Source organism: Watersipora subatra, chromosome 5 (assembly GCF_963576615.1).
Source record: "Watersipora subatra chromosome 5, tzWatSuba1.1, whole genome shotgun sequence".
Classification (NCBI taxonomy): domain Eukaryota; kingdom Metazoa; phylum Bryozoa; class Gymnolaemata; order Cheilostomatida; family Watersiporidae; genus Watersipora; species Watersipora subatra.
In genome coordinates, this window is record NC_088712.1 from 13,614,317 (window position 1) to 13,628,722 (window position 14,406).

The following is a 14,406-nucleotide window of genomic DNA, read 5'->3' on the forward strand; positions in this document are numbered from 1 at the left end:
TCTTGCATATATTATTCCAACGAATGATCTTTCCAGATCATTGCATCTTCTTACTCTGCGTATGCTAAATATTTATTTTACTTCAATTCAATGTTTCAAGATCTTTCATGGTTTGTGTCCTCGTTTTTTACATGACAATTACAGGTTCTTAACTCATTTCAACTCACGTGATGGGAACAATTTGCATACAACCACCACTAATTATTTTGAAAATATTATAGCCAGCTGCTTTAACAATCTTCCACCTAATATCCGTGTTCTTAGCAGAAAAAGGCATTTTACAGTTAAACATTATTTGTCAAACTATTTATTGGATTTCAATGGCGAACTGTTGCTTTTTTTTCACTTTCTTTTTTTGTTTTACTATTGTTGTATGGTATGACCTAATTTGAAAAACATTTCTATTTGAAATGAAACTATTGCCAATAAAGTACTATATATATATATACTATTCGCCGATGAAAAAGCGAGTAGGTATATGATAGTGTGAACAATATTACACCAAACGATCACCAATATTAAAAATTGTTACCAATATTATGAATTCAGTTAGTGCAACTTCAAAGTCGAATAACTCAACTTCGTGATTTGCGACTTAACCATGGTTTCTGTGACCGCGACCCATATTACAACAAACGATCACCAACGCATTGTGGGATTAATGCTGACATACTGTGAATCAACCTTAAAGGTTGACTTGCAACAAAATTCACATTACCGTTATTTGATATGAAAAGATTCACCAAGTCTTACTCTGTTGTGTTATAGGTGCAAAATATGTGGAAAGGTGATTACAAGCTCTTAAAAGCTAAAAAACGAACAGAAAATCGCAGTCACACGAGACTGCCGTAGTTTGGATTCCCTTTCCAAAACGGCTCAAATGTGATGTAGTTGTGAGAGATGGTTTCTGTTTACACTTTCATGCAACCTTATTCGTTAAAATACTTTCACAAATATACTTCACGCATTCAATAAAACTATGTCTATTGTTCTTACGCGTCTGTTTTATCGTCATCGTAATGCTGTCACTTTGAGCACTGATATCTTTTAAAGAATAGAGAAAGCATAATATTATTATGCTTTATTATTCATCTTGAGGTGTTGACTGATGTTCTAAAAAAAGAATCAAGGAGATTGACCAACCAGAAGCTGAGATATAGCCAGCCAAACACAGGTCTACCAAAAAACAAAAGTGTTTTGGTAATCATCAATATATGACGTATGAAATCGACTTGTATGCCATTGGTCAATTAAGCCAACTAATGCGCTCTCCTATAACAATCACGGCGTTTTAATTGGTTTAATCCCTGGAAGTATAGAACAATCAAATTGGGCCTAACAATCATCGCTCCTAGAATTCCGAACCAGTCCCTCTGACGTGTAGATTAGTTTTAGCATAAAATAATTACACGCATCTATTATTTCGCAACATTTCGCTATCTTGCTAGTTTAGCTCAGTTTTGTTGTTCTCCTACTTAGCTTCCCTATTCAGACTCATCTTTAGCGTTGTTCAGATTTTTTAACTATAGCTAATAAATAGAATCGATTAAATCAATCATCAATCTCGGTTATCATTTGGAATTTTCTACAAATTATATTAGTTACATCATTTATTCTATACGCAGTTATATTATTATTTTGTATAATATGCATTATGAATATTATATAAATCATAAAAAATAATCATAGATAAGATAATAGATCAATAGAAAAATCAAAGCAAAAGTTATCGTTTTCTTTTCTTATAGCAAGAGCAGCACGGTCAAGTTAGTCTTTTTAAGATTATGGCTGTAGTGAACTTCCAGTCTGTTAATAGTGACGATAATCATGAAAATCAACTGAATGCTGCAGTAGATACACAGTAGAAAAATGATGAAGGAACAAAAAGTCCCATTCCTATTTCTTATTCTAAACAAACTGCAATCGCGGATATCGCATATAGACTATACACGCGCCGTTCGTTGAACAGATGATCTTCGGAGCATATCCGTGGAGATCGAGTTAAAATTTGAAGCACAATAGTCAAAATCTGCTCTTCTGCTTTAAAAAATCATGGCGAGGGGTTGTGGGCAAATGCCTTTACCACACAATGTTTGGATGATTTTCCTGAGAAACCAGAGCTAGTATGTAAATTATTTACTATCGCGAGAAGCGTTTCACATCTCGTAGCCAAAACAATCATTATACATAACGGCGGTAAGGGTGCGCAACTCCGGCACATGACCATTAAGTCGATTTTATACGTCACAGTTTTCGGGATTTTCGAAGGGTTTTCCTCTGATTCGTTATTAGGTAGACCTGTGTTTGGCTGTCTATATCTCAGCTTCTAGTGGGTCAATCTCCTTGATTCTTTTTTTAGAACATCAGTCAACACCTCAAGATAACTAATAAAGCATAATAATATTATGCTTTCTCTATTCTTTAACTTACCGTAAAAATTCATTTAATTTTTTAGCCTTAGCTTGAATGAGTAAATATCATTGTCTGATAATCATGACGAGCTTGTTGGCCACTTGTGATAATCGAAAAGTGCTGCAGAAATTATTTGCGAAGTATTGGGTCACATGATCAGATTACGACTTGCCGATTAGACCAGGCCGAAACAAAACTGTAAAGTAGCGAACATCTTTATTTGATACGGGGTCTTCGGTACAACCCGAGGTGCTTGTCATAAACTAGTACTACGATAAGTTTTATACTGAGCTTTGTATTGGCCTATCAATTCCCGAGAGAACATACGTGGCAAGACGATAACCAAATTTCGTGGCTACGTCATCGAAACAAAGAGATTCCAATCTACGGCGGCTTTTCGTTTTTGAGCTTTTAAGAGCTTGTAATCACATTTCTACATATTTGGCACCTACAACACAACAGAGTAAGACACGGTGAATCTTTTGATACCAAATAACTGTAATGTGAATTTTGTTGCAAGTCAACCTTTAACCTACATTTTGCAGCTCTCCCAATTTCCCTTCATTACTAGCAAACAGCTAAATTTAGTATCCTTCATTACTAGCAACCAGCTAAATTTAGTATCCTTCATTACTAGCAACCAGCTAAATTTAGTATCCTTCATTACTAGCAACCAGCTAAATTTAGTGTCTTCTAACTTTTAAGCACTAAGGAGTAACTTACACTGAGTGGTGGTGGCTTCTTCACATAGCTGTGTTGACTGTCTTCTACAATCAGACAACAATTTATCTCAGTCATGATAAATCAGCCAATCACAGTGTTTCCATGATACGAAGATCTCCTTTGAAGAGGTTGTTTCTCTTTTGCAGGAATAATTACCAGTAGGTTTTAATAGTTGAAGAAAATCAGTTTCCTAAATCTTAGTTGATAGTTGCGTCAAAATCAAGGTAGGTCAAGGAACGAATTAACTAAGATTTCACAGGATTATTAATTTTAATTAATAAATCAAATACTCAAATGATAATTAAAATTATTAATTAAAATTGTTAATAAAATCATTTTATTAATAAATATTTAGTTTATAATAAAATTCATTAAAATTTTCAATTAATTTTAAATAATAAATTTAATTAAAATTTTCAATTTTTAAATTTAAATTTTAATGACTCTTTGATGATACAGGGTTAAAAAATAAGTGTTTTGATTTTCATTAAAAATTGAAATTACGTAAACATTTATCACATCAAACTCGGCTGTGCAGAATCGCTTTGTTTTTTTTCTCTTTCCGACATTCTGTCACTCTGTGTGTAATACGCAGGGAGTATAAATTCAAAGTTTCAACCAGACTGCACAATTAGTTCTTCAAATATCGTTGAGATACCAAGTGCACTTTTCATCGATCGAGAAATAAAAAACGGATGCCTACAGAACATTAGTTTCTAATGATACATTAGTTGAAAGTCTTAGAAATGAAGAATCAAAAATAGACAGAGCTAGAAAGCGTCGTCCCTTCGGTAACAAGAGCTTTACCGTACTTTTCGGACTATAAACCGCACCCCTATATAAGCCGCATCTGCTTTATTTTCCAAAAGACGATAATAAAACAATACACAAGCCGCACCTTTGTATAGGCCGCAGAACTCGGGACTGCTTTTTACTGCGGCAGCAACTTGGCTGTTTAAAACGGAACAGTGCCGAACGGCACAGTTTCGTATTAATCGACGCTTTTTAACCTAGTGCCTAATGGAACAGTACCATTAGGCATTGTTTCGTATTTTCTTTCACCGCTAGAAGCGCACTAGTTGGAGATTCCCGTTAATGCGCCCTAGCGATGAAAGGAAAAGCCACAGATTAGCCCGCATCCTTGTATAAGCCGACTGGCTCAAATCATCAGAAAAAAGTAACGGCTAATAGTCCGAAAAGTACGGTATATTAAAACTATGCAGAATTTTTGTTCAAAATAAATACAAACACTTTATCAGACTCTGTGCAATCATTATGCTCATTCAGGTTACCTCTAAAACACGACGTTGAAGGAGTGTGGAAAAAAATTATCGACTATATTTGATTTCTGTTCTTTCATTGAATTCTACGAGCTTGGAGCTTTAATATAGTATTCAGTTCAAAAGGAATCGTGCTATCCTGTACTGTATAAGTACTACCCTAACTACTTCCACAGTCGCTTGAAAATTGTTGATAGGGTCTAAGCTCAGGGACCTGCTTGTATATGCAATGATTAGGCTTCAAAACCTTCAACTTAGAAAGTAAAACACTCTGTGAAACAACCCCAGAATCTTACCAAACAGGCTTCCTTGGGTTTGAGACGTACGTTTTCTATTCTATAGAAAAATATTATCAGACTAAAAACTCTTTGAACCAGCAGATTTGACCACTAGAGAAACTGAAGCTACTATTACTAGGTCGGTTGTCCTGCTTTAATTAAAATTATTCAAAATATTATTCTCATAGAAAAAAGAAAGAGTTTGAATGTTAAATCTATGCACAGAATAATTGTCAGAGAATTTCAACGAGTCAGCTCTTCTGCATTGTTCTCAATGATAAACATAAAAACAGATTGTTTTAGGTATATAAAATAATTAAAAACCTCTATGATTTAAACTGAACATAAAAGCTGGTCATAGCGGCTGTAACCACTAGGTCGACAAAAAGGGTCACAATGAAGTCTAATGGCGTTTTCAGTAAGTATCAAGCGATGCAAGGACCTCGTGTTAAATCCGGTTTCCTAATCTACTTTCAAAGATGCAATAATGTTTAACCAGATTGTTGGTATACCATTTGACTTACGCAATACTAACATTAAAATTTTATGGCATTTTTAAATATCTTAAGGAAGCGATAATAATAAAATGTAAGTAATTTGAAGGAGTATTGTATTTGCTACATAATATCATAAATCATCGCTTCCTAAACCAGCGGCAGTTCAGCCAGATATGCGACCAACTGTCAAGCAGGAAGAAATTCATAAGAAATCTGACAGGAACAAACAATAAATTTCGCAAAAATGGTTGAGATACCGCTGTTTTCAATTAGGAGAGTAGAATCATTAATCATCATTCATAATCCCTTTGTTGGCATCATTATGCGTGAGCAGGACAGGTCAACGACAGATGTAGATTATTGATTTCACTGCTTCGTAGTCCGCTATCAAGTTGGCTATCTGAAAACCTCTGTGCCGCGCAAACTATTACTGTATCTATTTTATGTCAGCGAAACAAATTCCGTTACCAGTAGTTTTAAAACTTAGCTGTGCTCCTGATTAATGATCCAAGCTATAGTATAAAAGTCTAATAATGTTTCGAAAGGCAGAAATCCATAATCTATGGTTAGTGGTTTGAGCAAAAGAATGTTCTGTAGGGGTTTCAAACTCATGACATAGAGCTTAGCAGTTGACACTCTAACAGCTGGGCTAATCGCCCACCTACAAGTATTCCAGAATAATTGTTCACATACTTATTATCTATGCTTTATCTGCATTCCTGATGATCTCTCATAGCACACTAGACTAATGGGGTTCTAGTTTATTATAAATCATAGGAACAAGCAATGTTATCATCGTATTACTGCATTTCTAAACAGTCTGAAAACCAGCAAAAGTGACCCTTGATCAACTTTCTTATTATTATTTAATTTAAAGTACTTAAATGTTGAATAAACTAAGCGGAATTTTCCTTTTCACTTAGTCAAATGCAAGCTATACAAACATCTCAGCCTAAAGTAGACGCTCCTATAACATAAACCTCCGAGTACATAAATTCCAGTTAATGTCAAGTTTTTGCTTCATATTATGTAAGAAATTTTATATAACGTAAAGCCTCCATTCGATGCAAGTTCTTCAAGTTTAACTGAATAGCAAATATCTTAAAAATATCATTTTCTTTTTTGCCAAACTTGGGAGAAAAACGATGTATTACAAAATCTATACAAAAAAGATCTATTACATATAATTACTAATACCCTCGCAGTCTAGTGTGCTTTGAGAGATATGCAGATAAAGCGCAGAGAATAAATATGTGCCCAATTATTCTGAAATACGGGAAGGTGGATGATTAGCCCAGGTGCAAGAGTGTGCCATATGAGATGTGCAGATAAAACAGAGAAAATGAGTAGCTGCACAATTATTCAGAAATACCTGAAAGCTGTCACTTGGTGTTAGAGGATCTTACATCAACATCACAAACACCATGGTGGTCTACCATACTGAATGTCACAGACACCATGGTGATCTACCGTACTGAATGTCACAAACACCGTGATGGTCTACCGTACTGAATGTCACAGACACCATGGTGGTCTACCATACTGAATGTCACAGACACCAACGTGGTCTACCGTACTGAATGTCACAGACACCATGGTGATCTACCATGCTGAATGTCACAGACACCATGATGGTCTACCGTACTAAATGTCACAAACACCATGGTGGTCTACCATGCAGAATGTCACAGACACCATGATGGTCTACCGTACTGAATGTAACAGACACCATGGTGGTCTACCGTACTGAATGTAACAGACACCATGGTGGTCTACCATACTGAATGTCACAGACATCATGGTTATCTACTATGCAGAATATCAAAGACACCATGGTGGTCTACCACACTGAATGTCACAGACACCATGGTGGTCTACCATGCTGAATGTAACAGACATCATGGTGGCCTACCGTGCAGAATGTCACAGACACCATGGTGGTCTACTATGTTGAATGTCACAAGTTGAAGTGTCGTTGAAAGCGACATTTTATCCTAACCTCTAATCCTGGCTTCAGACAAGTAGACGGACAGACAGACACCACTCTTATTATAGTAAAAATATGTACACATATACATTTTTTTCTTTGCAGCATAGATCTTGCTGTATAAGAAAAAGTGAAAAAGTTGATTTAAATATAACCCCATAACATAAAATTACCGTAATTATGGATCCCAGACCAAGAAAAGTGATAATAAAAAAGAGAAAAATTGTCTACATAAACCAATAATACTACAGTTACTGTAGTCATTAAAATTAAAATGTTAAAAGTTTTGTTTTTTCCTTGTTGAAGGGCTGAAGGAGTAATATTGAGAAGAGCTTGGAATGAATAAGGCTATTTACATACATGTATTCTTCGCTTTGTATAATGTAAAATCCCTTTAACCTAAACACTCTCGGAACAGATTATTTTCGTTGTAGGTGCTTCTACTGTACTGATTTTACGTACATGTATGAACATTTACGAATGCAGAAGTCAAATGCCAAATTCCACATATTAGCAACATTAAAAACGAAACTCCATTTTTGTCTACTGCTACCGTTTGAGCTGATGAGTGCTTAAGGACAGTTCACACTATATCACCGTTTGCCAGCGTTTCCCTATCGGCGTTCATTATCGATTATGTGAACCGTGAATAAATGGCGTCGACGAAGCATCGTGGACACGTCAAACTTGACAGCTGCAAACTTTCCCCGAGCATCAACGACCGCCTTCCAAATGTGAACCGTTTCGGCGATGGTAATTCGAGGCGTCGGATAGAGTGATTTATTCATATCCGTTTATGATAGTCGGTGGGGGATTAGTTTTAGATTCCAACACCTAAAAACAAAGAGGTTTCTTCGCGAAAATTTAAAAAGATAAAATGAAAACACTACATCGCAGAGTATTTCCTGATGCGAACGCGGATGGGTTTGTGATAGTGTGAACATGGTTATCAGCGACAATCACCGTAGTATTGTGGGATCAACGCCAAGATACGACGATATAGTGTGAACCAGCTTATAGTAAAAAAAATGCATGCATAGCAAAGTTCGAGAACACTGTTACCATATCAATTGAGGCTTATCAGGAAGTCATTACTAAAATTCACATGTCAATTCACATGTCCAAAATTTTTCATCGGCAGCCAACTCGTTAGTTCCTGCTTGTAAGAGCTGATGATATTACGACTGATCACACTAGCAGGATTTCCGCTGTGATGGTCAAGCGGTGGAAGCAATAAACACAAGTAGATGACAGGGTTAATATACCACTTTACAGGCTTATTGATTCATAAGCGGCGATGGAGATATAGGACACTTGATATAGCAATAATCAATGTCACATTAACTACAGAAATTGACCAACAAGTCTCGGTAGAGTGAGTGTCGATGAATGAATTCATCTGAGTCCAAGCATTTGACAGAGGCAATGAGGTAATGATGAATACAAACAGCTTTGCCAACTGCTATATGTGACGCCAGCAAAGACGATGATTGTAGTAACATAGTTTAAATAGGTGGCAAGTACAAAAGGAAAGATGCCTTAGTTAAATCCAATGACCTGACTACCAGAAGCCATTTTGAAGACATCATTCAGCACATATTTTCTGGATTTAGGAGCTACATTTATAACCTCTAACCGCCTTCAAGTGAAATTTACCCCAACAACAATGAAGCATGAACCGCAAAGACGGGAATTTGTGATAAAAGATAAAAATCCAGCACCATATTTAACCTAAAACCTATTACATGTACAGCTGTTTTCATCTAACCATTCATAACGGAGTAGCAAGCAACTGTATCACATAACAGATCAGTGAAGCCCTTACATGTCCCACTGTCATAACACGAGTGACTATATGGGCTGGTAGTTCTATGACCCAGTTTAACACGATGACTGCGTAAACCTATGAATATGCGCTACAATGAGCCAGATTACCTCTATGAATAGCAACTCAACAATTTTAGGCAACCTTTATGACACTACAATTACAAAAACCAGGAAGTTTTTCTCTGTTAAATCTTTAGGACTCATTCAAAAAGTGCAACTCATCCATGAGACTGTCGAGACATCATAGTCTTTGTATAAAAGGGGTGAGCTAGAAAACTAATATTTCTTGACAAAGGCAAAACGAACTGGATGTATATTACAGTTAAAGTGAGCTTCCTTGATGATGTAATACAAGATAATGCTTAGCTCATCCCAGAGTGAACAGAGAACTAAACAGTTTCGTCTGAGTAGTTACATCAGACCAAAGTTTCTTTGCTGGTTTTGTTCCACTCATCGATTCTGCCAATGATACAGCAAGCTATATCCTATGCGAATTTGAAATACATTTCTTTCCCGCAAACAAGTAACCAGTAGCTTACAGTTGATCTAGCTTCTACCAACAGAGAGCCAAGAAACGCTAAAACTACCCAACTAAAAGGATCTTCTATCCTAGCAATTTTATGAAACTCTAAATACGTTTGATCATCATCTAAAAAAAATAAAACCATCATTTTGGCCGAAACAGATTTAGTTGCAAGGTTTTTGTTTTAAGTTTATTGGATAAGACAATAGCTGCGTGTGAAGCTTCTACAAGAAAATGGAACAAAATACGACCTGTAAAATATTAATTTTTACATAGACTGAAAAGAGCTGCAAAAATAAAACACGAGGAAACTGGATGTTAGTCAAGAAATTCAGTACACTTTGTATAGAGCTGTATGTAAGCAGTGAAGAACGGCTACAGGGTAGTACCCACTCTTATCAACAGTAGAAGCGGTGCTGGGGTTGTTAGAGGTGGAATCCATGTCCAATTATGAAAGACTCGACCTTTTCTGAATAGTCTCTTCCACTCACTCCTTTGGAGTCACATCCTACTAGTAGCGTTATCCCTGTAACCATAGCAACAGTTGAATTTATCAAAGATAAGAAACACACATGCTACCTATCTACATTTCTAGGAAAATCAAATTCACTGTAAATCATTTGAGAACATCTTCTAAATAGACCACAAGCTTGAAAAGTATCGATATTTTAGAGAACTCTGTTGCAATGACTTTAGAGACCAACACGGGGACTCACTAGTCAGCTTGAGTTCTAACAACTTATACAACTACTAAAGAAGGTATCACCTTGGGAAATTTTTGAAGTAATCTTAAAAATTGTCATATTTGACTAGGTTGATTGCACTTGGTTAATTGATTAGTTAATTGACCAATAGGCCTTCACAAAATTTAAACCTTTGTACGTTTCATCTTCTGTTCACATAAAAAATCCCTGGAAATGATTAAATTGTAAAAGAAAATGGATATCACTATTATTAATTCTTGCTCTATTAATGCTAGTGAAAAGAGCCAAAACTAAACAGAACTGATAATACAAATCACACGGACAAATTGTTGCATTGCTAGCTTTTCAATAGAATTAAATGGCTACAGCTATTCAATAAATCCCCGGCTCCTTTCAGGTCATGAATAAACACTAGTTGTCACAATAGTTAGCTGATGCTTACTAAGAATTAAGTTTAAGGGAGAAAGTCAGCCAAAACAATCAGCAGATTTGGTAGATTCCCAGATTTTTTACTGAATTATTCTTCAGAAATCAGATATTCTAGATGAGCCAAACATGAAAGTAGTCCACAGGAAGTTTAAGTAAAACAGGATCCCAAGACCTCGCTCCAAGCAAGGCAAGCGAGACTATCAAAACTTGAAAGAAGAAAAAACTGAAGTATTTCTTGTCCTAAAATGCATATGAAGCAGACCATCTGTCTCTGCAAGTTCTAAATGAAAAAAACCTATAGAAAACATTTTTCCTTATAGAAACGTTCGGGGTGGTAGGTTTACAGCAAGCGTCAACGGGGTGTGTCAATGTCTTTTGTGTTTTAACTATATTTCAGGTGAATTAAAACATTTGCAATATGACATGACAAGAATTTTCAGAAAGGACGATAGTGCATATTCCCAATTGTTTATAAAACTGGCAGTTTACTTGAGCCGTTAGTTGGGTAACCATAGAAACCTTAACAGGGTTCCCGTGTAGCCATAGTCATAACTCTACACTGAACACTCGAATAGCACAACAGTGGACACCTTAACACTCCTCAGCTTTATGGCAGTTTTGTCATTTATCATTAGTATTCACAAATGCAAGTGTAGGTTTCCACTCACCACCTCTGAGTACCTCTGAGACAATAGGACACTTAAAATTGCTATGTGCAAGTGGAGTGCCTCAGGGAAAACAATGTGCTACAGCGTTATTACATTATTATAGCATGTGGCTGTCTAGTGATAAAGCAGTTTCTGGTAGTTTCTCATGTCACATACATTTTTGGTTAAAAAAAATGTTATTAGGTATACTGGAGGTTGCGTATATATTGAAGTGAGCTCCCCACGGTTTAGACGCAAGTGACTATTGTTGCATCAGATCTGTTTTCGAATGCTTGATCATAACTTAATGAGAGAACACTGTGTAGATCAGGGGTTCTTCACCCGTGGGAAATTTCCTACCAGTGGGAAATTTGAGGATCTGAGGTGGGAAATTCTCAAGCTTCCGATTGAGAATTTCCAACCTCAGATTGAGAATGGTGCAGATACATGCTTTTTTGTGGGTAAAACTGTATTAATACGGAAACCAAGCCTCGTGATGTATCAAGCAGCTTTTTGGACATTAAATTACTTTATTCTTGTGTTTACCTTGAACTTTATTTTTCCATAAATAAAAAGTATATCATGACAAACTATCCATAAAATATGATTTCTATCACAGTTCAATTAATAATTGATTCATTTTGACTGTATGGCAAAATGCTATCTGAAAAGCCTAAACCTGCAATCTCAGAGTGGCAAAAATACCATAATTTTCGGCTGCTAGAAAGGGAGAAATCTCGAAGAGTGGTTTGTCAAAGTGGGAAATACACTGAAAAAGAATAAGAACTTAATGAGAGGACACTGGTGTAGATCATCATGTTACAGGATTTTATTTGGAGGAAATATCACTAAATGTGATAGATTAGAGAACAATGCTGCATTACTTAATAAAGAAAATAAACTAAAATGTATTTACCCAGAATGGCCAACAGCTATGCAAATTTAAATTCTGTATTGTAAAAAAGTTCAAAATAGAGCTCTTCATTTTATTTTTTATTTGAGAAATACAGTTAGTTTTACTAAGCTGCGAGCTGACACAAATTTTCCTTCACTGTCGAAGAGAAGACAAGATAAGAGGTTACACCTCTTTGTAAAGGTGAAAACGAGCAATGTCATGGAAGGCTAATTTGATATTTTTTAAAACACTCACACAATACAAAAAAGGCTTGTCTGTGCCAGCTAAAAAAAATACATTATTCAACTCTTTCTGGCCAAGAACAACCAGAGACATTCGCGACAAACCAAGTAGAGTTGTAGATGAGTGAGGTACTTACGGGTGTATTTTATTTATTTTCTGCACTGTCTCACTTTTAGTCTAAACTGCAAAATATTACTAATACTTATCAATACTAAATTACCATGATGGACAGAAAATTATACATGTATAGTTATGTAGCACGTGTTAAAACAATATTTCAAAAAAATATATATATAAACACTAACAAAAGTAAAATTGAAACATCGTGCAGATTTTTTTGCAAAAAGTTCTCACGCTGTTGCCTCATTTTGAGGATTTTAGTGAAATTTTCTGATCTGATCGCATTTTACAACCGAGGATAGATTTCTTGTACGGTCATCACAACGGTAATAAATGTGGTTTTACATAGGGACTAATGGTATCAAGAGACGTTGAGTAGATTGAAACGGTCAGTTTAATAACTAATACGCCTAACGTTATTTAACTTGACTCAGGAAAGGTTATCCCTGTAAAACCAAAAACTCTAAGAACTTTTGATAACAGCTACGCAATTCACCGGGCTTGCTGTTACAGAACTCGGATGTCAAAAAGTCCAGTCACACTCTACTCTTGCATAAGTAACCTTGTACAAATGTTAAAAAATGAAATAACGATGCAAATAATTTTACTTATGAAACTGAGCTCGGTATCACTTACTAAATAGATATCATTTGTGACAGCTGCGTACGGCCTCATCTACTAGCAAGATCAAACTACAAAATCAAATTTCAACAGACAACAGACTCTTTGCTACATACCGTTTAAACCTAAAAGGTTCAGAAAAATATATCCCAGGTAATTTATTATTTTGTGCACTCAATCCTTTTATTAAAATATTAGTTCGCTTGGAACGGTGGCGAGTTTTTGAGAGAAGATAACGCCGACCGAGGCTAGGAACTGGAGGAAGCGGAAGTCTCCAACCATCCCACGCACACGTCGTGTTCGTCTTTGACTCACGATGATATTCACGCATAGTATCTCAAATCCGTTACAAAACCTCAAAATTCCCATAAAGATATACTAATAGATCATAGAGTTCAAATGTTTTAGAGTAGTTATGCCACATAAAAATTTATAGACCTCGGGCTAAGAGCTATAACAGCGTAAGATCGATGATGCTTAGCTCACTCGGAGGTTTCACTTTGTTCGGTTTGTAGAAGATTAGTAGCGTAGTACTGCTCACGGATTGCAAATATTTGCCACAAACCACTATAACATAAAACGTGTTAGGTGTAAAAATTCTACATTCTGTGCAATGCAAGGTGTTTGTGCCTCATTTAAATCGAGCTGAGCTATGGTATACTCATCAAATTGTTCTGTATGTTTTTTGGAATTTAGTTCGATCTTCGTAAAGTATGGCAAAGTTGCATTGAATGTTTTGTCTTTAAATAATCCAATCACAAATTTAGCTTTAAATTACAATAGTCCAAAGAGACTTTGTAAATTTGAAACATTTTCATAGAAAACTTCAGTCATCGCAAAATATTGTATTCTAGTCGTGAAGCAAAATCGTTTTAAGTTGATATGGCGATCGCTGTTATTTTTTGCGTCTCTATCTATCTCGATAAAATATCTCTTGTGGCTCGATAAGCCTTTAGAGATAAGATGCGACTATAACGATAAAAGAGATCAGATATTCTTGTAAAATCGAGAGTTAAATAAAATCTGCTATTGAGCTTGTTCCATATATATATATATCAAAACTTCATGACTCGGTTAAAAAATGAGAACTTCATGGCATCTGTATTAATAGTGTGCCTAATATTAGACCCACGAGTAAAATAGGCGGAGTTGCACAGTGTAAACTTTTTAAAATCGACCATAAGGTCTTGATTTAAAATTTTCAGTAAAGTGTTTTTATC

At 35.6% G+C, this 14,406-nt stretch overlaps 1 protein-coding gene across 3 annotated transcripts in view; it reads right to left on the reverse strand.

Annotated features, from left to right (window-relative positions):
- Positions 1–13,425, reverse strand: part of LOC137396182 (phosphatidylinositol 4-phosphate 5-kinase type-1 alpha-like) — a 62,168-nt gene extending 48,743 nt beyond the window's left edge. For all 3 annotated transcript variants that reach the window (XM_068082335.1, XM_068082336.1, XM_068082337.1), the window contains exons 1-3: positions 13,303–13,425; positions 9,921–10,053; positions 3,136–3,179 (exon numbers count right to left, since the gene is read on the reverse strand). In XM_068082335.1, coding sequence (XP_067938436.1) covers positions 3,136–3,179; positions 9,921–9,969 — 93 coding nt within the window. In that variant the 5' untranslated portion in view covers positions 9,970–10,053; positions 13,303–13,425. The remainder of the gene's footprint in view (positions 1–3,135; positions 3,180–9,920; positions 10,054–13,302) is intronic.
- Between the last annotated feature and the right edge of the window lie 981 nt (positions 13,426–14,406).